Source organism: Thrips palmi, unplaced genomic scaffold (assembly GCF_012932325.1).
Source record: "Thrips palmi isolate BJ-2018 unplaced genomic scaffold, TpBJ-2018v1 HiC_scaffold_5, whole genome shotgun sequence".
NCBI classification, from domain to species: Eukaryota; Metazoa; Arthropoda; class Insecta; order Thysanoptera; family Thripidae; genus Thrips; species Thrips palmi.
Window position 1 is genome coordinate 17,941,420 of NW_023144632.1, and position 22,999 is coordinate 17,964,418.

Consider the following 22,999-nt stretch of genomic DNA (forward strand, 5'->3'; position numbering starts at 1 on the left):
GCGCACGCTTCAGATTGATATTGCAATTGATGCGGGTGGGTGTTGTGAACCTGATGAGTGGATCATGAATGAATGAATGAACGAACGAATGAACTGCCAAGCAACAGCAAGTTAAAGCTTATCACAACATAACCTTCTGTGGTCCGGAGTCCTCGACAGCACTGTACGACGGCCTCGTCTCTGGCACTTGATTGCAATTTAAATTTTGGCATTTATTCAACGAATCTTTCTCGTTTTCAGAAGCGGCGACCGAAAGGAGTTTGAGACCGCACTGCAAGATGAGCTTCGTCGGCAAGGTGGTGTTGATCACGGGGGCCAGCTCCGGCATCGGCGCGGCCACCGCGGTGCACCTGGCGCGCCTGGGCGCCAGCCTCGCGCTGACCGGCCGCAACGGCCAGAACCTGCAGGAGGTGGCGAACAGGTGCGAGCAGGTGCAGACCGGCAACAAGGTGAAGCCGCACATCATCACCGGGGAGCTCACCAGCGAGGCGGACACCAAGAAGATCCTGGACTCGACCATCGAACACTTCAAGCAGCTGGACGTCCTGGTCAACAACGCTGGCATCATTGGGGTGGGCAGCATCGAGAACACCAGCTTGGCCCAGTACGACCAGATGTTCAACACTAATGTGCGCTCCGTATACCACTTATCCATGTTGGCAGTGCCTCACTTGGTCAAAACGAAGGGCAACATCGTCAATGTATCTAGTGTGAATGGACTGAGGGCGTTCTCTGGAGTCCTTGCCTACTGTATGTCGAAATCTGCTATTGATCAATTTACACGATGTGTGGCTCTAGAACTTGCACCGAAGGGAGTACGGGTGAACAGTGTCAACCCTGGTGTTGTTGTCACTGAATTGCAGAAGAGAGGAGGCTTAGATGCGGAAGCTTATGCTAAATTTTTGGAGCGTTCTAAGGAAACACATGCTCTTGGGCGACCTGGTCAACCCGAAGAAGTAGCTGCCACCATTGCGTTTTTGGCAAGCCCAGAAGCAAGCTTCATTACAGGAGCAAGCTTGCCTGTTGATGGGGGACGCCATGCTATGTGCCCTCGCTAATCTAATGTCATGATTCGTGCATAATGGTTTTAATGAAATGTAGTCCTCAACATTATGCCACATTTCATTCTTTATAATATTTTTATTGTGATTTTCTACGTGGCCATATGATATACATTTTTCTTTTTCAGAAGTGTATTGCTCAATTGTTCAACATGATGTAAATTTGAATGACATGTAATCCCTATGAGAGCTTCACCCTCATATTGCAGGGCAGAACATGAACATGATAGGCTGGACTACCAGGAATGATCCAGGTGCCTATGTCTTTGCTTGTTGGTTTTACTCTCATTGCTGTACTTAACTTTATTTCTTTCTTAGAACAGTGTTATTTTAAGTACAAATTTTAGCTTGTAATGTCATGTGAAAATGGTTTGGAAGCTTTCTATATTTTTGTTAATGAAATATATTTAGTCAATAATACATTGGTACGTATTTATTTTCCTTCAAGGACAGTTCCAAGAGTTTAAGATATCTACATTTATACACAAATGCTTTTCCTTCTACACTGCAAGTCCAGAATATAGAGGAAGTCATATTGAAAGCTTGAATCACAGCCTTTCCTGTCGCACTTACAATCATCAGGTTTAAAAGTTATGCCAAATATTCCATGCTATAGTCAATAAATTTTATTACTGGTGGGTTGATAAGCTGTGTGTCCTTTCCTTGACAATTTTTGTGACTTGACGTTACAGAAAGCAAAGAGCTGACTGAAGATAATACAATCTGCAATAGAGCATTCATTTTTCACACTTGCTAAGCTCTAGTATTGATAAAATTGAAAGGAGACTCTGAAATGAAACTGATGAGTTGATCATATGTGCTTTAACAGTTCTCATTCATCATCCTCTTCATCCAAAAGATGCCCCAAACTGATTTCCTTCTGCTTGTGACCTTTGCCTTTGTCCTCTGCTTGACTGACACCAGTGCGTGACTTCTTTTTTGATGTTGTCTTCTGACCGACGACGTATTCTGGCATCACCAATTTGCTACTGCGGAAAGAGGGACGATCACCCTCCTCTGATGTCGCAGAAGTTGATACTGTGCTCACGGCACCTAAGCTTGAAGTGAGTCTCTCAGTCTTGGGCCGCACAGGCTTGAACACAATTGGTTTTGTTGGAGACGGCTCATCGACATCCATGTCACTGCTGTTGTCCTTCCTGGCCTTGAGTTCCTGCAGGAATGAGAGTGCTGCTGCAGTATTGCTACGGTCTGACATGTCCTGAGATGACACGTCCCCCAGGCTGTATTTTGTCCACTTGTGAGGATTGCGTTGATGGTCTGCGAGGCTGTTCCGAGCACGCCTGGGAGCTGGCATCTCTGGCCGCTTGAATATGCTCTCCTTGCCCCTGAACTGTTTGGTAGGGGCTTCCCGTCTCCTGCCTTGCTCTACCGGGCTCCTGGGCCTCTGCCTGGGCCTGTCGTCCTCATCCTCGTGCGGGTGCAGCAGGGGCTGCTTGGGGGTGGCCTCCCGCTCCTTGTCCGCAGCGTCCAGACACGCGAACAGGTCCCGCTGACGATGCGCGAAGGCCGACCCCAGGCCGGACAGCGTGAACGAGGGGCTGTTTTCTGCCGCCATGTCGAAGCGAACTAAGTTGCAATCTCAACAACTGTACTTGAAGTAATCTTCTTGTTTACTTGCCGTGAACGTCAACCATAACAACCGCCATCTTGGCTCAGACGACAAACCACAGCCTTTGTCGAGAAACGTTCTGCAGTGACGCGCACAGCAGACGACCACGACGTGCTGCCCTAGCAGAAGACGTATTCAGCTGTTTCCTCTCAACAGGGGGTGTAGCTCAGATGGTAGAGCGCTCGCTTAGCATGCGAGAAGTACGGGGATCGATACCCCGCACCTCCACTTTTTTCGGCCAGTTTTATAGTCAGTGTGCCCCCATGCTTGTTCATTTGACACATGCCCATTTCATTCGCGCCGAAAACAGACGTCAGAAAGGAAACATCACTTTAAAAAAAAGACTGAAAATTGAAAAAAAAATTTACTAGAGTGCACGTTTGTAAATTTGTTTCATTCAGTCATTGAGCCGAGCTGTAACGCACTGTAACGTTAGCACCCTGTCATGTTTACCGTTATCGCCGTTCAAATTTTTTGCCCCTCTCTAAATGCTCATGACAGAGAGTATACAGTGCACTTTTAATAATTGACTTAACACTCCGTTCAATCCCCTTTTTACTTTAATTGTATGGTTTGGTTTCACGTTTTTCAACGTGTACGGAAGTGGCGGTGAAGTTTGAACACTCAAGGGTTGGCGAACCTGGAAGCCATTTTCGAGCGCATCGGAATCGGAACAGATCGTCACGTTCACGTTACCGCCAGGAAATCGTCGCGTCTCATTGTGTCGCTTTGCTTTCGAACATCCAGAGATATAAACCTTCAAGTCTTCGATCGCCGGTCGTGTCTCCAGGTGAGTGTTGAGTGACAGTGTTTTCGTGCCTTGACGCGTAATTCGCTTTCGGTTTGATGGGGCTCTGCTCGCCGTGCTGTCCAAACCTGTGCGCGCGTTCGGCCGGTCCGGCTCGGCTGTGATGGCTTCCCGCCGCTCCGCCGCCAAGTCACAACCGTTTTGAATTCAATGAAAACACGTACAATTTTCGGCGCACTGAACCGAAAAATGACTCCAGAGCGATTTCGATAAAGGCGGCATTTTCTCATGTGCCCGGTTAATGTAATTTCTGATCCAATCCGTCGAAATCATTTGGCGGGACGTGTCCCAAAAATGCCGACGGACGGACGTCAGTGGCAAACGAACCGACCGGCGTTTCTCGCGTCTCTAACGAAACTCTAAGAATGCCACCGAGACTGCGGCCTATTGTTTGGGTCGCTTTTCTTCATCACCACACCACACTGTAAAACCTAGTGTGCGGTGGCGCAGTCCACCCGTGGACGTGTGGACTTTGCAGTCTCCACTTTCTGAAGGGTGGAGACTGATTCCGAGAGTCATTTTCGTCGCTCTGTCTCTCTCGCACCTGTACAGGACGCCCCATGAGTGAGAGAGAGACAGAGCGACGAAAACGACTCTCGGAGTCTCGTCATGGTGCAAACGAGGAGTCCGCACTTGAACTGTTGCACTTGCAAGTGGTGAGACTGTGATTTTCACAGTGCACCCCCGCTGTAATCAAACCGGCCGCTTGACTGCTCCAGCGATGCCGCCGACTCCAGGCCGGCGCGCCGACCGGCAGGACAGGCGGCAGGACAGGCGGCGCGAGCTGCTGGACGCCGTGGAGAGGGAGGAGCGCATCACGCGGTTCCTCTACGGACACATGCTGCAGCCCGACCAGATCCGCGGCAAGACCCTCCAGAGGCTCCGGATCCCGACCAAACCCAGCGGCCAGATCGACTGGGCTGCAGTGGGGTAATCAGCGCGTAGCGGCGCGCAGTGGATGAAGACCGGCGGAGGCGGACAAAATTCTAGACGCGTTTTATGAGCCCCAGAGTCGCTTAACAGGACTCTAACGGAACGTGCGAAGCGCCCCCCCCCTTTCCTCCCCCGCAATGGATTGCTCGTTCGGAGAGTACTGTAATTCATTGGTTGGTTCACACGTTCGGTCCGAGTCCTGTTTTGCGACCCTGGAGCTTCCACCTTCGCTGGTCTTCTGGCCCACTGTGCGGCGAGCGCAGGGCTTTTTTTTTGGGGGGGGGGATGTCGAGTTGTCAGCGGATTCCGAGAGTCGTTTTGGTCGCTCTGTTTCCCTCGCACACACACAGCGCCGAAAACGACTGTCGGAATCAGCCTGCAGGGCCGTGCAGGCCTGGCGGGGAAGGGGGTTGAATTGGCGGCTGTACACTGATATCGAGAGTCGTTTCTGCCGCTCTGTCTCGCACTCATGGGGCGCCCCGTTTAGGTGCGAGAGAGACAGAACGACGAAAGCGACTCTTGAAATCAGCCAGCTGCTGTAATGCCAACCTTCCAGCCCCTCTTTACCACACGGGCGCGCGCGCTTTTGGTTCATGTCACAGTATGGATTTCACGGTACGGGTGGAGCCTCCACCCGAGCCCCGCTACGATCCGTCCAAGAAGTTCTTCAAGACCAGGCCGCCCCTCCCCCGCCCCCTCCCGGACGGGTCACGCCGCCCGCAGGACTTGGAGCAGAGGATCCGCGCCGTGCACGGGACGGTGTCGGTGGCGATCACCGCGGGACCGCACGGACCGCGGACCACGCCGAGGAGCAGGCCTAGCAGGCCCAGGAGCACCAGTGGACGCCGGGAGCCGCCCCAGGTGGGTAGCCTCCTCAATGCCCAGTGGGCCAGAAGACCAGTGGAGGCGGCCAAAACTCTAGACGCGTTTTGAGCTCCAGAGTCGCTAAACAGGACTCGAACCGAGCATATGACCCCACCAATGGATTCCTCGTTCGGAGAGCAGTGCTTTGGTGGGGGTCACACGTTCTGTTCGAGTTTCATCAAGCGACTATGGTGCTCAAAACGCGTCCGGGATTTTGACTGCCTCCACCGGTTCTCTTGCCCACTTGTCACTCAACGCCCCGAGAACGCTCTAAGTTGAACTTGTCTCGCTCGCTCCAGGCTTTGCCAATGGCGGATCCAGTGGCGGCCTCAAAGAGGGTCGGAACAAAGTAGCACTTTTTGCCTACTTACAGGGGCAACATATGGCATTTTGCCTACCTTTCTGCCTACCACTTCTGTATCCGTGCCTGGGCCTTGCCATTGTTACGTCTCCTAAGGGATTGCATGAGCAGTCGACTCTCCATCTTCGGAGCGAATCAATGCCACCGCTGTTGGTGAAGTGGTGGTGGCAACAGTAGTGGCAGCAAAGTCTTTTGCTACCCACCGTGGCCACAGTGGTAGCTTGCCCTTGTACCCCGATGAACAGCTGGTGCCTTTTTTGCCGACAGGTTTCGCCTCGTCGATCGTCCAGCGCGGGCAGGAACGGGTGCCCCCGGGAGCGCGGCGAGCGCAGCCCGGTGCCCGGCCGCACGCCATCGCGCACGCCAGCACGGACGCCGGCCCGCCCCGCGCCCCCCGCCCGTCCCGCCCGGAGCACTGCGGTCCCTGCGGTCCCCGAGGCGCGGCCCAAGCGCAAGCTGTTCCGGGTCAGCTCCGGGGACAACCCGGATAGCCCCACGACGGCCACCGTCCTCCTGACGCCCAGCCCCGCGCCCGCCTCGCTGCCGCACCCCGCGACCACGGACGACGAGCACAGCGTCTTCGAGCCGCTCAGCAGCCCGGAGGACATCAACAAGCCACGCACCAAGCCCGTGTCCCTGGGCATGCTGGGGCAGGGCCTGGCCAGCCGCTCCGCCGAGGCTGCCAAGCGCCACGAGGCGCAGGCCCAAGCGCAAGGCCGAGCAGCTGAGACAAGGCTACTGGCCCCAAGCCGACCGTCCCCGGCCCAGCCACCGGCGCCACCAAGCGCTGGCACGACTCCCCAGCCACCGGACCACGGCACCAGCCGTCGGGAACGACCCAAGCCGACGGTGGGCACGACATCCACCAAGCCGACCGTGGCCACCACGGCCACCAAGCCGACTCTGGGAACGCAAGGCCATAGGCGCAGCCAAGGCCGGGAGCGGCTGGGCACGACATCCACCAAGCCGACCGTGGCCACCACGGCCACCAAGCCGACTCTGGGAACGACCTTCACCAAGCCGACGGTGGGCACGACATCCACCAAGCCGACCGTGGCCACCACGGCCACCAAGCCGACTCTGGGAACGACCTTCACCAAGCCGACGGTGGGCACGACATCCACCAAGCCGACCGTGGCCACCACGGCCACCAAGCCGACTCTGGGAACGACCTTCACCAAGCCGACGGTGGGCACGACATCCACCAAGCCGACCGTGGCCGCGAGCCCCAGCAGGCCGGTCCAGGACTTGACCTTCAGCAAGGCGCCCATGCCGCCTCCAACCACCCCACGAATCCTGGCGCCCAGTCCTGTGCGCAGCCCAGTGTCCAGCTTGGCGTTCAGCCCAGTGCCAGCTTCTGTGCTCAGCCCAGTCTCCAGTGCGACGCGCAGCTCAGCGCCAGGTTCTGTGCGCAGCCCAGAGCCTACTCTCATCATAGACCCGACTCCGGAGTGCAGCCCCGCACCAAGTCAGGTGCGGAGTCCGGCTTGGGACCCTCCCTCCAGTCCGTGCTACAGCCCACCGCCTAGTCCATGGAACAACCTTGAACCGCTTGCTCGGCGCAGCCCTACCCCGATGGAGGACTCGGCCGGCGTCCCCGACGCCGTGCAGCACAGTTCGCCCGCCCCAAGCCTTGAGGCGGACATGGCCCAGCCCGCGCCGCAGGGCCCGTCTCGCAGTTCGCCCGGCCCGAGCCCCAAGATGGACATGGCCCAGCCCGCGCCACAGGGCCGCCAAATCCTCTCCCCCTTCCGGATGACCTCGGACCTGGTCGACTTCATGGTAGGTGCTCCCATCGTGGCGGCGGAGCGACCGCAGCCCAAACGGAAGTCTCTGTCACTGAAGAAGGGCGCCGCGGCCTCCCCCATGCAGGCCAAGCGCGTCTGCCAGTCGCCCGGCGGCCTGCCGCTGGTCCCAGCCCCCAGGGCCGCGACCGCTGTGACGGCGGCCTCCACGTCGGCCCCTGAGGCCCACCCAGCTGTCGCCTCCCAGGTGCAGAGGCGGTCCACGCCGGTGTCGTCTGACACGGACCACATCCACTCCGCGAACACCATCATCCTGACGCAGCGCGCCCCGGTCAAGCAGCCCCTCGCCAAGAAGGACTCGACCGAGAGCGATGGCTCCGACGACATCATCCCGTCGTCACAGCCCTCTCCCTCTCGCGTCCCGCCCAAGCTACCCGCGGAGGAGGCCACCTCCCCTGTCCTGTCTGCAGGCAGCGGCAAGCGCACCCTGCGCAAGGCCCGGTGCTGGACTTCGCCGCCACCGGGGTCCACGTCGCCCGGCGCCAACCTCCAGGACGGCGCTGCCCTGACGGACACCCAGTCCTCGTCGCCCATCCCCGCGACGCAGTGGCGCCCCAGTCAGGCGCCGTCGACGCGCGCCTCGGGTGCCGGGGACTCCTCGTCGTCTTCGTCGGGGGCTCCTGGTCCCCAGCCACCGCCGACCTCGGCTAGAAAGCAGCGGCCTGCGCACCGACCCGTGGCGGCAGCCAACCAGGACGACTCTGGGCTGTCGGCGTCCCCGGCCTCGGTGCACCTGGAGCAGCCAGAGTCTTCGGACACTGACGGCGACGTGATCATGCCGTCGCAGCCTCCCTCTCCCCTGCGGCCCAAGCCGGCCAAGCTGCACGACGTGGCGAGCTCGCCGCCCAACAGGAGTCCCACCATCTCGAGCGGGGAGCGCGAGTCGAGCAAGCGGCGCAGCGGCAGCGGCAGCGCCATGTCGCAGAGCCAGGCCTCCGCGCTCTCCTCGGCCTCCAGGCGCCTCTTCCTCACGTCCGCCACGGCCGCGGCCAACGTGGTGGGCCGCCGCGGGCCGCGCTCCGTGGGCAGCGCCGTGTCCTTCACCACCGCGGACAGCCCCGCCAGGGCCGACGACGCCGAGGCAGGCCAGGCAGGCACTCCCCCGCACGGCGGCCAGGGACCAGCGGCCGCAGGGACCAGCTTGAGCCGGTCAAGGGGCGGCAGCGCCCAGGGCAGCCCTTCGGGCAGCGACAGCGAAGACGACCGCATGACGGAGTTCCTAGGTTCACCGCGCCACCGGGAACCCAACACCCCCGTGTCCATGAGCAAGTCCTTGAGCGTGGCCAGCAGCTCAGTGTCCAGGCCAGTGCCCATTGGTGACTTCGGCGACCTGTTCGAAGAGGACAACCATCACGTGTCCGTGCGCGCCGCCGCCGAGAAGGCCCTGCGGGCGGAGAGGAAGGCCTGGGTGGACCTGGATGCCAGCGCCACCAGGGCGGCGTCGTCGCTCGGCAGCTCGGCAGCCACCACGTCGCGCCGCCGCACCCAGGCCAAGGTGGAGGCCGAGCGCCAGGCCATCAAGTCCGACAGCGACAGCGGGGAGACGCAGCTGGCACGCGAGGAGGCGCGCCGCAGCCGCAGAGAGAGCCGCCGCAGCTCGCGGGCCTCGTCCACCGACGCCGTGCTGCTCAAGAACGCCAGGGACTCTGCGGCCAGCACCAGCCGGGCCGCGGTGCCGGCCACGGCCACGCTGCTGGATCCTTCCCTCAACTCGGACGACGGGCGCCGCCGCCGCACCAGCATCTCCGAGACGCACGCCGTGGTGCGGCACGTCGCCGCCACCCCGCGCATCCCCTTGCCGCCGCGGACCGAGGACACGGACAGCTCGGAGAGGGCGCGGTCCGCGCGGCTGCGGGGGGACGGCGCGTCCAGGCCGTCCACCTCTTCCAGCGACGAGCCGCGGCCGGCCGACGCGGCGGTGCTGCACGCGCCCGGCCAACCCCGTGCGCTGCCCTTGCCGCCGCAGGGCGCCGAGGACACGGACAGCTCGGCGAGGGCGCGGCCACAGGCAGACGGCGCGTCCAGGCCGTCGTCCAGGGACTCCGCCGCCGGTGAACAGCAGCGGATGGCCGACGCGGTGCCGAGGGGTGCTCCGCTGCGAAGAGCACCCAAGTTCAGCATCGGTGCCATATGGGACTTCGCTGCCGGCTTCGTCCAACGAGGCAGTCAAGACCGTCAAGACAGTGGCAGCCGCTCCCAACAAGGGCCCCCTCAACCTGGCGGCACCCCTACATTCTCAGTTCAAGGGAGAAATCATGGCTGTGGTGCCTCTCAGGAATTTATAAGTGGCACCCCTTCGCAGAGAGTCAGTAGTGGCACCCCTACGCAGAGAGTCAGTGGTGGCACCGTCAGTGGTGGCACCCCTACATCCTCAGCGCAAGGAAGAGCTCCTGGCAAAGGCGACACTCCTATGCGCCCAGGCTTTGGCATCGACACCGAACGACTCAGCAGCACTCAGCACGTCATCAGCGGCACCCCTACTCAAGAAGTCAGAAGCAGCGCGTCTGGACAGTCGAGCAGTGCGAGTGTTCAGGGCGGCGCCCCCGGCCATCCAGGCAAACCTGTGGGCAAACGGGCCGCCCTGAAAGTGAGCGTTAGCGACGCGCTTGTCCACCGTGCCAATGCAGCCGCCCGAGACGAGTGCCGCAGCCCTGCTCGCCCCAGCGTTGTTGGACGCCCCGGCACTCCCGGCCGGACTGGAACTTCCGGTCGCCCCGGCACTCCCGGACGAGCTGGAACTTCTGGACGCCCCAGCACTCCCGGCCGGGCTGGAACTTTTGGACGCCCCGGCACTCCCGGACGGGCTGGAACTTTTGGACACCCCGGCACTCCCGGACGGGCTGGAACTTCCGGACGGCCCGGCACTCCCGGACGGGCTGGAACTTCCGGACGGCCCGGCACTCCCGGACGCGCCGGCTTGCCAGGACGCTCCAGCACTCCAAGACGCCCCCACGCCAGCAGCACGTCTTCCAGCAGCAACGCGCCGCCGCACGGGCCGAGCGCAAGCGCGCACATGGTGACGCCAGACCCCGAGGACGTCGACGACGTACTCGACGACTTCTCCTACGACGACGACATGGAGCTGCTGTCTGAGGCCGAGAACCCGAGCGAGGAGGACGAGACCCCCGACCAGCTGGTCAACACTCCCGGCCTCGCCCCGCTGGCGCCCCTCCGGCCCACCACCAAGGCCAGGCCCAGCGCGCCCGGCGCAGGGACCGCCGGGGCCGACAGGACGGCGCGACCCCAGAGCGTGGACACGCCGCACCGGCCCGGGCCGCCGCCCATCAACAAGCGCAAGATCAGCTACACGGGACTGCTCAGCCCGCCCCCGCCGCCCACTAGCAGGCCCAGGCTGCTCAGCCCGCCTCCGCTGCCCCTGACGCCGGCGCGCTCGGCCGCCGCCGCCCGCCCCCAAGCTGCATTCACCCCTCCCGTCGGCGTGGTCAGCGGGTCGCAGACCACCTTCTTGTCCAGCTACGGGGTGAGTCCGCGCAACACCGTGAAAGCAAGTGTGGACAACTCCACGCTTGAAATGCGGAGCAGTGGAATTTGCAGTCTCCGCTCTTGGAAGTGCAGTGTTTGCTGTGTCCACATCCACACTTTAAGTGTGGGGTTGTCCACGTTTGAAGGGGCCCTGTGAGCTACTCCACACTTGAGGTGTGCAGACTGCCAACTCCACACGTCCAAGTGTGGGGAACATACTCCGCTCCAGGAAGCGTGGAGTTCCCCACGCTTGGTTTTTGACAGTGGACTGGCTTTTAGTGCGATGCAGGCTCCGCTGCTTCTCTTCGCTGCATATGCCGAGTGCGAGAGGGGGGGAACCCGGGGAAAATGGCCCCCCTCCCCCTTTGGGGCGAGCGGACCAGGGCCCCCCAGTTGTCCGGTGGCTAGTGTTTTGGACCCACTCACCTGGGTTGTGTTTTGGGGGTCCAGAGCGGCCCAAAGGGGGGAAATATCTTGCTTTTTCCCTAGGAAATTCAAATTGGGGGTTTTTGATCTATTTCGTGCCCGGCTATCTAGGAGTTGCATGGGGGGGGGCCTCCCACTGGCTCCCCCGTGGATCCGCGCTTGGGTCGGTGTCTTGAAGCAACTCGGACTCGGTTTGATACGGAGGCCTAGTCGGCCTTGGGTGCTCCGGGTAAAAGCAAAGCGTTAGTGTTTCAAGTCATTCCTGAGTCAAGCGCAAAGTTACGCGTAGCGTAGAGAAGACATTCCCCCGTGCGCCTGTTACGCTTGAACAGAGGGTAATACCCTTTAGTTTTAGTACCTCTATTTGTTTTCCCGCCGGCGCAGCTTGATTTTTCCGGAATTATTCTTACCGTGGCTGTTAAGAATTTCCGAGTTTACCGCGGCTTTTAGTATGCATGTGCTGCATTGCCTATGATGCCTACATTGCTCGTATTGCCTGTATTTCCAACATTGGCTTGCATTGCCTGCCCGCAGGACGGTGACGTCACCCTGACCAACTCGACGCGCAGCACGCGCAGCCACGTGAGCGTCGGCATTGAAGTGATTCAGGTCCAGGGCAGCCGCTTCCCCCGGCCCAGCAGCCGGCCCCCGACGCCCAAGGAACCCAAGGAACCCAAGGACTCTAAAGTAGGTGCAGTGACGGTGTGGGGGGGACTAGCCCTTGCAGGGCACGGTGGGCGAGAAGACGGGTGGAGGCGGCCAAAATTCTAGACGCGCTTTGAGCTCCAGGGTCGTTGAATAGGACTCGAACCGAACGTGTGACCCCCACCGATGGACTCCTGTTCGGAGAGCAATCCATTGGTCACACGATCGATTCGAGTCCCATTTAGCGGCTCTATAGAGCTATAAAAGCGTATAGAAGTTCGGCCGCCTCCACCGGTCTCCTGGCCCACTGTGCAGGGGCGAACGGGCGAACTACGGCCTTTTGTCTACCTTTCTATCTACGTAAACCAGGTGACGTTTGGGGGAGGGGGAGGGGGCGGTTGAGGTGGGGCAAAAAATCCTCCCCCCTCTGCATCCTCGCTCAGGTGGAGTAGGGGCCCCCCCTACAGTTCACTTACAGTGGGGGGATGGCAGTCGGGGGTATCAGAGCCCTTGATTGGCCGCCGGGCTCGACCAATCAGAGCGCTACAGTTTTTGTCTTTGTTGTTGCAGGAATCTGACAGCGACAGCGACCGGCTCACGGACCTTTACAGCCCGGAGGCGGAGGGGTAGCTATCAGTGCATCCCTTTCCTTGCTGACCTTGCACAGGATGTGACGTTTCATTTGTCTGTTGCAAGCACACTGTGCATTTTTTTAAGTCAATGCTTGACAATGAGTTTTGTTTATAGTCTTTTCTTCCCACATGAGATGTATTTTTTTAAGAAGAGAATGCGATTATTCTTCAACCCCAAGCGTTTTCTCTATGATATAATTTTTTTTGACTAGTCACTTAATTAAAGATTAAGTCTGTGCCAGTGTCTATCAATAAGCCAAACAATTCTAGGACATAATTATTTAAACAAGGCGTAGCCCTGTTGTGGTGTTTTCTGTTTCAATATGACACAAAATGATTTTCTAAACAAGGCCTAGCCGAGTGTCTGCAGTCTCCATATGACATGTCATTATGTAGAATATAACTACCCAATCAACCCTGAGACCTGTTTCTGTGATATTTTGTCAATGAAACATGTATTTTAAGAATAACTCCCTTAGCTGAGTGTTTTCAGTCTCAATGTACCATATTTTTTTAAATGATTTAATTAGTTAGTGAACCCTTATACCCTTTTCTGTGATTTCTGTGATTCTCAGTGTGTCATATTTTTAGAATAATTTTCCGAACAAGGCTTAGCCCAGAGTTTTAGTCTTCAGTGTGCCATATGCCATATATTTTTAGGATTTAAGTCCTTAGACCCGCTTCTGTGATTTTCGTCTTAATGTGAAATACTTTTTCAGAATATAATTTATTAATCAACCATTAGGTCCATTCCCGCGTTGTTCTTTCTGGTGCCATCCCCGCCCACCATTCCTACTCCTCTCGGGAAGAGCCCACCTCGCAACATCGGGGGTCGCGTCGGGGCAGACACGGGCATCCGTGAGTCTTTTTGTCGCTCTGTTTCTCTCGCACCTGCACGGGACGCCCCGTGAGTGCGAGGAGGGATACAGAGCCGCTAAAACGACTCTCGGAGTCAGTCTGCTGCCGAGTGATTGGAAAGGGTCGCTTCGTTGCTCTGTCCCTGTCGCACTCGTGGGGCTCTCCGTCAGGGTGCGATAGAGAGAGAGAGAGAGTTTAATTTTTAAAATGATTTATTGGGGGGATTTTTTTTCACAATTAGGGCCGGGACATGAGTAAAATTTATTGTCACAAATTGTGCATGCAGTGTTCTTCTTTTTTTTTAGTTTTTATGTTATGCTGCAGTGTTTACGAGAGAGAGAGAGCGAGCGACATCTGAATCGCTCGCCTGCTGGAGCGCAGCGGCGCGCGGCCTCGACGTCAAAACAATCCTCGTCCACCCTCCGCCGTCCTGAGAGAGAGAGAGAGAGAGAGGAGAGAGGAGAGAGAGAGGAGGAGGAGAGAGAGGAGGCCGAGAGAGAGAAGTGCCAGGGCCCCGTCTGGCCGCCTCCAGCCCTGGTCCCCGGTGCGGCGCGTGAGCCCGTCGCGCCGCGCGGGCTGCGGTCACCCGGCCGGGCCGCGCCGTTATCGAACACGCGAGGTAGCGGCGGGGCTTGGGCGGCCCGGGCCGATGGCGGCCGATGGCGGTGGGGTCTAGTCCGAGCGAGGCAGAGCGCGGCGCGGGAGGCTCGGCGCCGCTCGGCGCTGCGGGGTGCGCGTGCGCGGCGGTGCGCCTCTAGTGTGTGGGGGTGGGGTGGGCGGCCTGCGCCACCCTCGACTCCTCGGCCTGTGGCGCCGCGGCCGTCGCGGCCCCGCGTAGACAGGGCAGTGCTGCCGCGACGCGCCCCACCGCACCACCTCGCCGCCGCCCTGCCGCGCGCGCTCCGACGACAACAACAACACCGCCAGCAGCAGCAGGACGAGCAGGAAGCCTGCAGGACACTGGCAGGACGCCCAGCCGCCACCAGCAGGACAGGTATGTGCACCCCGTCACCGTCCTGCAGGGCGTCCGCCCCACGCAGGGCGCGATTGTCCTGTGGGACACTGTGGGACAGCCGCGCGGTAGCAGCCCCCCCCCCTTTTGCCCCCGCCTGCCGGGGGTCCTGTCAGCAGCACCCCGCTGCAACCTGCGCCCTGCAGCATGTGTGTACCGCGGATTCCGAGTGAGGGATGTCCGACGGTGTCAAAGTCGCGGCGCCACCCGTCGTGCCGGCATGCTGTCGGTGGTATCGGCTTTTGCGTCCGCTTTGTTTACAGCACACCGGTAAAACCGGGGCGCGGCTGTGCATACAACTACACTGGAAGTACAGCGCAGATAGGACAATTTCCCATGCGTCTAGATAGGCGGTGGAGGAACGGAGAACTACGCTTGAAACCGAGCGTGGCAACCACGACGCTTGAAGGATGGTGTCATTTCTAGTGCAGGCGCGGCCGGACCGGGGGACCGGGGCACAGCGCGACCCCCCACCCCCGCCAAGCGTTGCGCAATTGCTCGCCTTACGGACGTCGTGTCAATAGGGGCGGCAAGTCCAATTTAGGGGGGGGGTCCACTGCGAGGGTTTGACGCCCAATAACTTTGCGTATTTGAGGGCCCTCGCGGTGGTGGGGGAGCGGGGCTTGAGGCACGCCACTGTTGCAGGCCGGGCCGGGCGCCTCCAAGGACACTGCATGCAGAGTGTGCTTCCAAGTACACTCCTTGTAGAGTGTGCTTCCAAGCACTGTGCAGGCAGGCAGTGCAAGCACGCAACGTGTAATGCAATTATTGAGACATCGCACGAGACGTGCAACCCCGAAGCCACTATCAATCGCACCTTCCGAGCGACGCGTCCCGAAAACGCCTATGCTCCAACGACATATCGGGAAGGGTTCGCACTTCACTGCCTGAAGTGTGCCCGATGGGTGCGATGAAGGCGGATCCAAACGCTCACTGATTGACTGCACTCTGAGAGTTTGTGATTCTCAGTGGAGGTGCCGAGGGTCCCTCACTCTCTTGTCCAGCAGACTGATCCGACAGTCGTTTCCGTCGCTCTGTCTCTCTCCGTCACTTCTCATGGTGCTTCCAAGTAGAGAGATGGCGACGAATCAGCTCCGACAGCCGCTTGACAAAAGCACCCTCTACCTTGAGACCCTGCGTCGACGTGCTGGCAGAGTGACTGATTCCGAGGGCCGCCGTCGTCGCTAGTCCTCTCGCACTCGTGCGCCGAACGTGCACGATGTAGGCTCGACGAGAGAGTCCCAGACCGAGCCAGCGGCGACCTTGAAGCAGGCCTTTCTTGGGCATCGGTGTGGCAACAGCTCACCGAGTGTTAATCGGCGTTAACTTCCTTGGTCGCCGCTGGCTGGTCGAGCGAATGCACAGTATCAATCGCACCTTCGGAGCGACGCGTCCCGAAAACGCCCTATGCCACGCATAATCGGGAAGGCGTTGCACTTCACGTGCTAAGGGTTGCACCGATGGGTGCGATGAAGGCGGATTCAAACGCACTGATTGACGCTGCACTCGTGGCGTTTGGATTCTCAGTGGAGGTGCCGCGGCGTCCCTTCCACTCTTGTCCAGCAGACTGATTCCGACAGTCGTTTCCGCCGCTCTGTCTCTCTCGCACTCATGGGGCGAGAGAGACAGCGGACGAATCAGTCCACAGCCGCTTGACAAAAGCACCCCCTCTACCTTGAACCCTGCGTCACGTGCGGGCAGCAGACTGATTCCGAGGGCCGCCGTCGTCGCTCTGTCTCTCTCGCACTCGTGGCGCGTCCCGTGTAGGTGCGAGAGAGACAGAGCGACGAAGGCGGCCCTCGGAATCGGTCGACAGTGCAGGTGCAGGGGCTGAGGCCTGGGGGTCGCGGGAGGAGGGGTGGGTAGGTGGCGGTGCTGACTGCGCGGCGCAGCGCTTGTTGCTAGGTGCGTCTTCTAGATCAAGCTGGAGGGGGAGGGGGGGCACACGACAAGCCCCGGGCAAGCCCCTCCCTCCATAAAACCGCTCATGCGCTTCACACATATTCCAGCGCGTCGTAGCCTGCATTGGTGGTGGGCATTGGCGGCCCGGGAGGGGAGGGGAGGGGAGCCATCCCCATGGCGACCATCCCCACGACCATCTCCATGGCTCCCCTCCCCTGCTTCCCCGGTCCAGGTAGACAACTTCCAGCATTCGTTTTGCACGTCGTGCCATGCCAAAATCATTATCTGGCTTCGGCTTCTGGGAAGCTGGGCGATGGAGGGGAGGCGGAGTCCTGGATTTGTTGAGGCCGCGAGGGGAAGTGGTGGCAAGTAGGGGCAAGTGCGCGCGCCCCCGGGGCCCCGGGCCCGGCCTCGGGCAAGGAGGAGGGGGCGCGCGGTGCGTTTGACTTCGGCCCCCGATGACAGGCCGACAGGCCGCGGACATCAGTCAGTGTGACGCCGTTCTCCGCTGTGCAAGGCTGGTGCTCCAACCCACTGCACGCGCCGCGCTGTGCTCCTTGGTGCCTCACTGCCCTCCTGGCCGCGCTCCTGGCCCTAGCCATCCGCTGATGCGCTGGGCCTTCGCCGTGAGTCAGCAACCTGATGTGTGAAGGGGCGGGCGCAGAGGGGGCAGGGTCCTCTTGGCTCGGCGCCCACTGCCATTTTGGCGCCCTTTCTGCCCGCCGCGCCACTGCATGAGCGTTCTCTCTCTCTCTCTCTCTCTCTCTCTCTCTCTCTCTCTCTCTCTTCTCTCTCTCTCTCTCTCTCTCCTCTCTCTCTCTCTCTCCCTCTCCCTCTCCTCTCTCTCTCTCTCTCTCTCTCTCCTCTCTACTCTCTCCTCTCTCTCTCTCTCTCTCTCTCTCTCTCTCTCTCTCTCTCTCTCTCTCTCTCTCTCTTTCCCGTGCGAGCCGCCCCGAGTGAATACGTCTGAAGTGGCACTTCCGCCGCGCGCCGCGACGCGCCGCCCGAGCGCGGCGGGGCGGCCCTGAGGTGGGGGTGCATTGCAAGTGCATTGCACCGTGGCAGCCTGCCTGCCTCTTTGCCTACCTTCCAGGCGGCTGGCGCTGTAGGGCCGTCGTCCTTCGTCTCGCTCGCGCACCTTCCATTAGAGCCCCCCTCCCCGCCCCCTCGCGCTTGCATCCGGCCTCGGTCCGTCGGCCTGTCGGCGGAATTCGAACTCGAACCAAGTTTCGCGCCGCCGCGAAAACGCTTCAAACGAATTAGGAATGTGAAGGGAGGGCGCGTGAAGGCGCGGTGCGTCGATGCGTCGGGCCGCGGAAGAGTGTGGGAGCAAGTCGGGCCATGGTCGGGCGCCCCAGCAGGCTGATCCCGGAGAGCCGTTGTCCTCGCTCTATCTCTCTCGCACCCATACGGGACGCTCCATGAGTGCGACAGAGCCGCAGACTGATTCCGAGAGTCGTTCTCGTTGCTCTGTCTCTCTCTCGCACCCATACGGGGCTGCTTCCGAGAGTCGTTCTCGTCGTTCTGTCTCTCTCGCACCCATACAGGGCTGCTTCCGAGAGTCGTTCTCGTCGTTCTGTCTCTCTCGCACCCATACGGGACGCTCCATGAGTGCGACAGAGCCGCAGACTGATTCCGAGAGTCGTTCTCGTTGCTCTGTCTCTCTCTCGCACCCATACGGGGCTGCTTCCGAGAGTCGTTCTCGTCGCTGTCTCTCTCGCACTCTTGCGGGACTGATTCCGAAAGTCGTTCTCGTCGTTCTGTCTCTCTCTCGCACCCATACAGGGCTGCTTCCGAGAGTCGTTCCCGTCGCACTGTAGTTCCGCCTGTTGCGATTCTGCCAAGAGCAAGGCAAAACGCAAGGCAAAATGCAAGCCTAGACCTGCAAGTGTCCCTTTCGCAAGGAACACCTAGCGGGGTGTATTGCGTTTCCGATGATTGCAAGTTAAACTTGCAGAAACGCAAGGCTTTAATTGCACTGCCTCTCCACCTTGCGATTCTGCAAGGCAAACCTGTGCCAAACGCAAGGCAACACGGCTTTTTTGGGTGCCAGACGCACAAGGACCCTTGCGATATTGCAAAGCAAAGCGACGCAAGGTTTGCCCCGCGCAGTCGCATGGAAGGCCATGCGCCTCGCTTTGCAGAATCGCAAGTCCAGCCGCGCTCCGACGATGCAGGCTGTCCCTCGCGGCAATGCAAGGCTGCTTTGCGATTCCGCATGCCTCGGCCTGCGGCTAGCCTTGCATCAATGCAAGCAGACCATAGCGTCTTGACTGCAAGCCTACCCCCACCATCGCAAGCAGCAACTGTCCCCTCCTGCGCGCTTGGGCCATATGCAGTACGGCGCCATCGGAACATCGACAAGTCCTGTAGTCTCGGGGTAAGCGTCCGCGCTACGAAGCTACAGGACCGGGGTTCGATTCCACCCACCCAGTTGCGCATCAGCCCTTTCGGGCATGATCAATGAGAAGAGGAAGATGAGGAGGAAGAGGCGCATCTGGATGCGTGCCTTGCAATGGAAGTGCAAGGGCTGCCTTGCAGTAGTGCAAGCTGGATCGCAAGATGTCCCTTGCATTTTTCTTGTGTGAGTGCGAGGGCTGCCTTGCAATTTTGCAAAGCAGACCGCAAAGCAGGCTTGCACCGGGGCAAACACGTCCATGCACGAAAGGGAAACAAACACCTTCCTCAAATTCAAACAACGCAAGGCACCACGTGCTTCTCCGCAAAGCGGCACGCATCACCAAAATTGCATTTGATCGAGGTGCATGGACAGAATTGCCGATGGCTCGCAAGCGACTCAATTCATAAATGTAGCAGCTTGTCACTTGCAGAAACGCAACACTCAGGTTAACAGTGCGCTGTCTCTCTCTCGCACCCATACAGGGCTGCTTCCGAGAGTTCTCGTCGCTCTCTCTCTTTTTCTCTCACACCTATACGGGGCTGAATCCGAGAGTCGTTCCCGTCGCTCGGTCTCTCTCGCACCCGACGGGACGCCCCACACCCCTTAATCGAAGGAACGCAACTTTTTGTCACCTTCGATCAGCGAGATGTCAAGCTCCTGGAAGGAGATTGCATGAGTGCAAGAGGCACAATGTGACGAAAACTAATCTCAGAATCAATCTGCTTGGATGGAGTGCAGCGCGTGGCGCGGCATGGCGCGGCGCGGCGCACCTCGTGAGGGGGTCGGTCTTGGTCTCGGGCCTCGGGGTTGGTGCCGCGCGGGGCTGCGGGTCGCCTGCGACGCTGCGAGGAACGGGGTCACGCCTTGTCCTGGCGGCCATGCCAGGCAGGCCTGCTTTTTCGCATGGATAAAGAGGAGAGGGGGGGAGGGGCGTGCCCGCCCCTCCTCGGCCCCTCGGCCCCTCGACCCCACACGCAACGCGCGCGACGCCCACCGTGTGCACGGCGCGTGCACGCTGCACGCGCACTTCCAGGGCGTTCTAAGCGCCACCTGACCTGGAAGGGCTGGAGAGGGAGGGGAAGCGGACCGGGCGCGGCGGGTGGCATTGGCTGGCTCTGGCTCCAGGAGGGGCTCCAGGGACGTGTCCGACTCATCGCTCACGGCGACGGCCCCGCGGCCCTGCTCCCCAGCGACGCGCCTCGCCGTCTCGTCGAGCGCGCGGGGCGTGGAGGGCGTCGGGGTAGGCGTCGGGCTGCTTGCGTGTTGGACTTGTCCACGCTTCCTCAACGCGGCTGTCTGAGCGTCGGGGCGCTGAGCGCAGCCGCCGCCGGCAGTGCGTGTAGTAGGCAGTGCTGTGGCGTTCGCCTTTCGCTAAACTTAGCGAAATGCCTCCTGCGCGTCCCCCCCCCCTCGCCCTTTCCCGCCACCAGACCCTCGCGGCGTCGCCACCGTGCTACGCGGCGGTGGCGGTGGCGGAGTAGCAGGCACCAGCTGTGCGCCGCGGGCCGCGGCCGGTCGGTCTGTCGGTCACAAACGGTCACAAAACAAGAGCCGTTCGGGCCGCGCGCTCGCCGGGCACAGCGCGGGCACGAGGAACTTGGCGACCTGGAGGGGCAGTGTGGACAAGTGTGGAACGGAGGCACGGTGCCTGTGTGTCTGGGGTGTCGCGGCTGCAGCGGCGGCCGCCGGCGAGCCGCCTGGTTGGCGAGCCTAAGGCGAGCCCCCTCCCCTCCCCCTCCCCTCCCCCGCGACGCCCCGCACCGCCCCGCACCGCCCCGCACCGCCCCGCACCCACGGCTGGCCCGGGCTGGCGAGCCTCGCGCCCAGCGGGCCCAGCGGGCCGCTTTGTTGATCCCTGTGCGTCTCCGCCTCCGTCCCCATGCGCCGCCCGGCCCGGCCCGGCCCGCCAGTCCCGCAGTGTCCGTGGGTCTGCCGTCATCTTCGCGTCGCGTTCGCGTCCGCGTCGCCCTCGCCGCGCGCTTTGCGTTCGTCTGTCTTCTCGCGCCTCGCGAGTTGGCGCGTTCCCGTCCGCGTCACCCTGGCCGCTGCACCGGTCGCGCTGGCTCCGCGGTGCCGGGTCCCCGAGGTCCCCGTCGGCGCGGCCCATTGCACCGCCTCCGGGGTCTCCGCCGTCGCTAGGGTGTCCACCTCCTCCGGGCCCTCCACCGCCGCTAGGGTGTCCACCTCGACGAGGACGCGAGCGGCCATCCATGGAACACGTCTGCCCGCGCTGCGCCGTGCCCGAGGCCCTGCCCGCCCTGTCGCCGTCCCCAGCGCCGGAGCGGCCAGAGCGGTCGCAGCCAGCCCCTGGGGGTGAGCCCATTTAGCCTTCCCTTCAGACTTCTCTTCAACCGCAGGCAGGGCAGCACACTGATTCCGAGAGTCGTTTTCGTCGCTCTGTCTCGCTCACTTTCACATGGAGCGCCCACGAGTGCGAGAGAGACAGCGCGTGACAGCGCCGAAAACGACGCTCCGTATTATCTGTCTATATTGTCCGACAAGGGGCGGTCCGGTGCCCGCCTCCCTCTCTCTCGCACTCATGGGACTCGAATATGGTGCGGGAACGGACCGACGGCGGCACGGCACGCCACGGCACGGCACGCCACGGCACGGCACGGCACGGCAGGGCAGGGGCGAGGTGGAATCACTTTTCAAGGAGCTCCGTTCTTCGGAAAGTTTGCCGACAGTTTTGAGCCACTTGAAAAGTTGTCGGAAGAAGACGACACCCGAGTCGAGATGCAATCCTGTAATGACTCTTGTGCGAAGAGGGCAGCTGCGTTCAACTTTGCGCTCTCCAGTGCAGTGGCGTTGCAGTGACAGCGCCGGGCCAAAGAGGTGAACGGGATTCGTTGTCGTCGCTGTCTCGCTCGCACCAACACGGGACACTCCGTGGGCGCGAGAGAGACAGAGCGACGGAAACGACTCTCGGAATCAGTCTGCGGGCGAAGGTTCCGTGTTCCGGACTTCGCGAAGTGCCCGCCCCCTCGAAAACAATCCGACAAGCTCGTTGCACGTAAGCCGCTTATTGTTTACAGGCTGCAGGTACTGATGCAAAGCAAAACGCGGCTGAACTTCCCTCTGCGAACCGGACGGCTGTCACTGCTCTCCGCTCGTAGCGAAATGTTATCATTTCTCCGCGACCCTCCATGGCGGCTCCAGCCAGGCTCCAGCCGCCACGGCCGAGGTAGCCATGGCAGCCGAGGCCACGGCCATGCCGCGGCGCGCGCCAGGCCGTCAGCTGCGCGCGACAGGCCCGGATACCTCCGGTGATGCAAATGGGTTTCCCCCCCTTTTGCATTTTGATGGCCGCCTGAAGGGTAGCGAAAGAGCTACTTTGCCCTTGTAATGTCAATACAGAATTGAGGCTGAACGTACCGCGGCGCTGCACAGTGGGCCAGCGGGCAGGTGCAGCCGGCCAATATCCCGGACGCGTTTTGAGCTCCAGAGTCGCTAAACAGTGACTCGAACCAAACGTGCGACCCGTGACCCCACTAACCGATTGCTCTCGAACGAGCCAGCACAGAGGACCAGAAGACCGGTGGCGGCGGCCAGACCTTCAGACGCGCTTTGAGCTCCAGAGTCTCCAAATGGGACTCGAACCGAACGTGTCTTCCACAAATGGATTGCTTGCTCTCCGAACGAGGAAATTTCCTCGTTCGGAGAGCAATCCATTAGTGGTTTGTCGCGCAAAGCGGTGCAACGCGGCGCCGCGGTGGTGGAGGTGACCGTCCGAACTTTCGATCCCACCAATGGATAACCACTAATGGGTTGCTCTCAGAACGAGGAAATTTCGAGTCATGTTTAGCGACTCTGGAGCTCAAAACGCGTCCGGGGTTCTGGCCGCCTCCCCCGAACGGTGAGAGACAGAGCCGTTCGTTGAGCGTCCATCCTTAAACCTTAAAACCCGCGGCCCCGCCGCGTTGCACCGCGTTGCGCGACTCCGCGTGACTCACGTCACGGAGGAGGACGATGTCGACGGAGAGGGTTTTGGCGAACTTGCAAGGCGTTTCGGTGCATCGGCTGATAAGGCCGGGGCCGCCGGGGCCGCGGGGACCGGAAGCGGAGCGGGGCGCTATCAGCGCGGACGGCTAGGTCAGTCACTCGATTTATGGAGCCAATATGCCGCAACACGCCGTCGCCCTGACGCACAGTGGGCCAGAAGGCCGGCAGAGGCGGCC

General features: G+C 60.7%; 3 protein-coding genes, 1 long non-coding RNA gene and 1 other non-coding gene across 5 annotated transcripts; 4 read left to right on the forward strand and 1 right to left on the reverse strand.

Moving 5' to 3' along the window:
• The first annotated feature begins 25 nt into the window (after positions 1-25).
• LOC117651096 (3-oxoacyl-[acyl-carrier-protein] reductase FabG-like) lies at positions 26-1,481 on the forward strand. The gene is made up of 2 exons (XM_034394851.1): positions 26-163; positions 241-1,481. Exon 2 carries the CDS (start codon positions 279-281, stop codon positions 1,056-1,058), a length of 780 nt encoding a protein of 259 aa, XP_034250742.1. The 5' UTR covers positions 26-163; positions 241-278; the 3' UTR covers positions 1,059-1,481.
• LOC117651097 (protein TSSC4) lies at positions 1,480-2,767 on the reverse strand. The gene has a single exon (XM_034394852.1). It carries the CDS (start codon positions 2,635-2,637, stop codon positions 1,894-1,896), a length of 744 nt encoding a protein of 247 aa, XP_034250743.1. The 5' UTR covers positions 2,638-2,767; the 3' UTR covers positions 1,480-1,893.
• Positions 2,768-2,846: 79 nt separating this feature from the next.
• Trnaa-agc lies at positions 2,847-2,919 on the forward strand. The gene has a single exon. It is a non-coding gene; the product is annotated as a tRNA-Ala (tRNA).
• A 441-nt stretch (positions 2,920-3,360) lies between these two features.
• LOC117651228 (nascent polypeptide-associated complex subunit alpha, muscle-specific form-like) lies at positions 3,361-10,804 on the forward strand. Its single transcript, XM_034395044.1, has 6 exons — positions 3,361-3,481; positions 4,177-4,429; positions 5,035-5,293; positions 6,096-8,434; positions 9,353-10,649; positions 10,784-10,804. The coding sequence occupies exons 2-6, from the start codon at positions 4,221-4,223 to the stop codon at positions 10,802-10,804; spliced, it is 4,125 nt and encodes a 1,374-aa protein (XP_034250935.1). The 5' UTR covers positions 3,361-3,481; positions 4,177-4,220.
• A 32-nt stretch (positions 10,805-10,836) lies between these two features.
• On the forward strand, positions 10,837-13,332 carry LOC117651109. The gene is made up of 3 exons (XR_004588092.1): positions 10,837-10,943; positions 11,906-12,058; positions 12,587-13,332. It is a non-coding gene; the product is annotated as an uncharacterized LOC117651109 (long non-coding RNA).
• Positions 13,333-22,999: the final 9,667 nt, after the last annotated feature.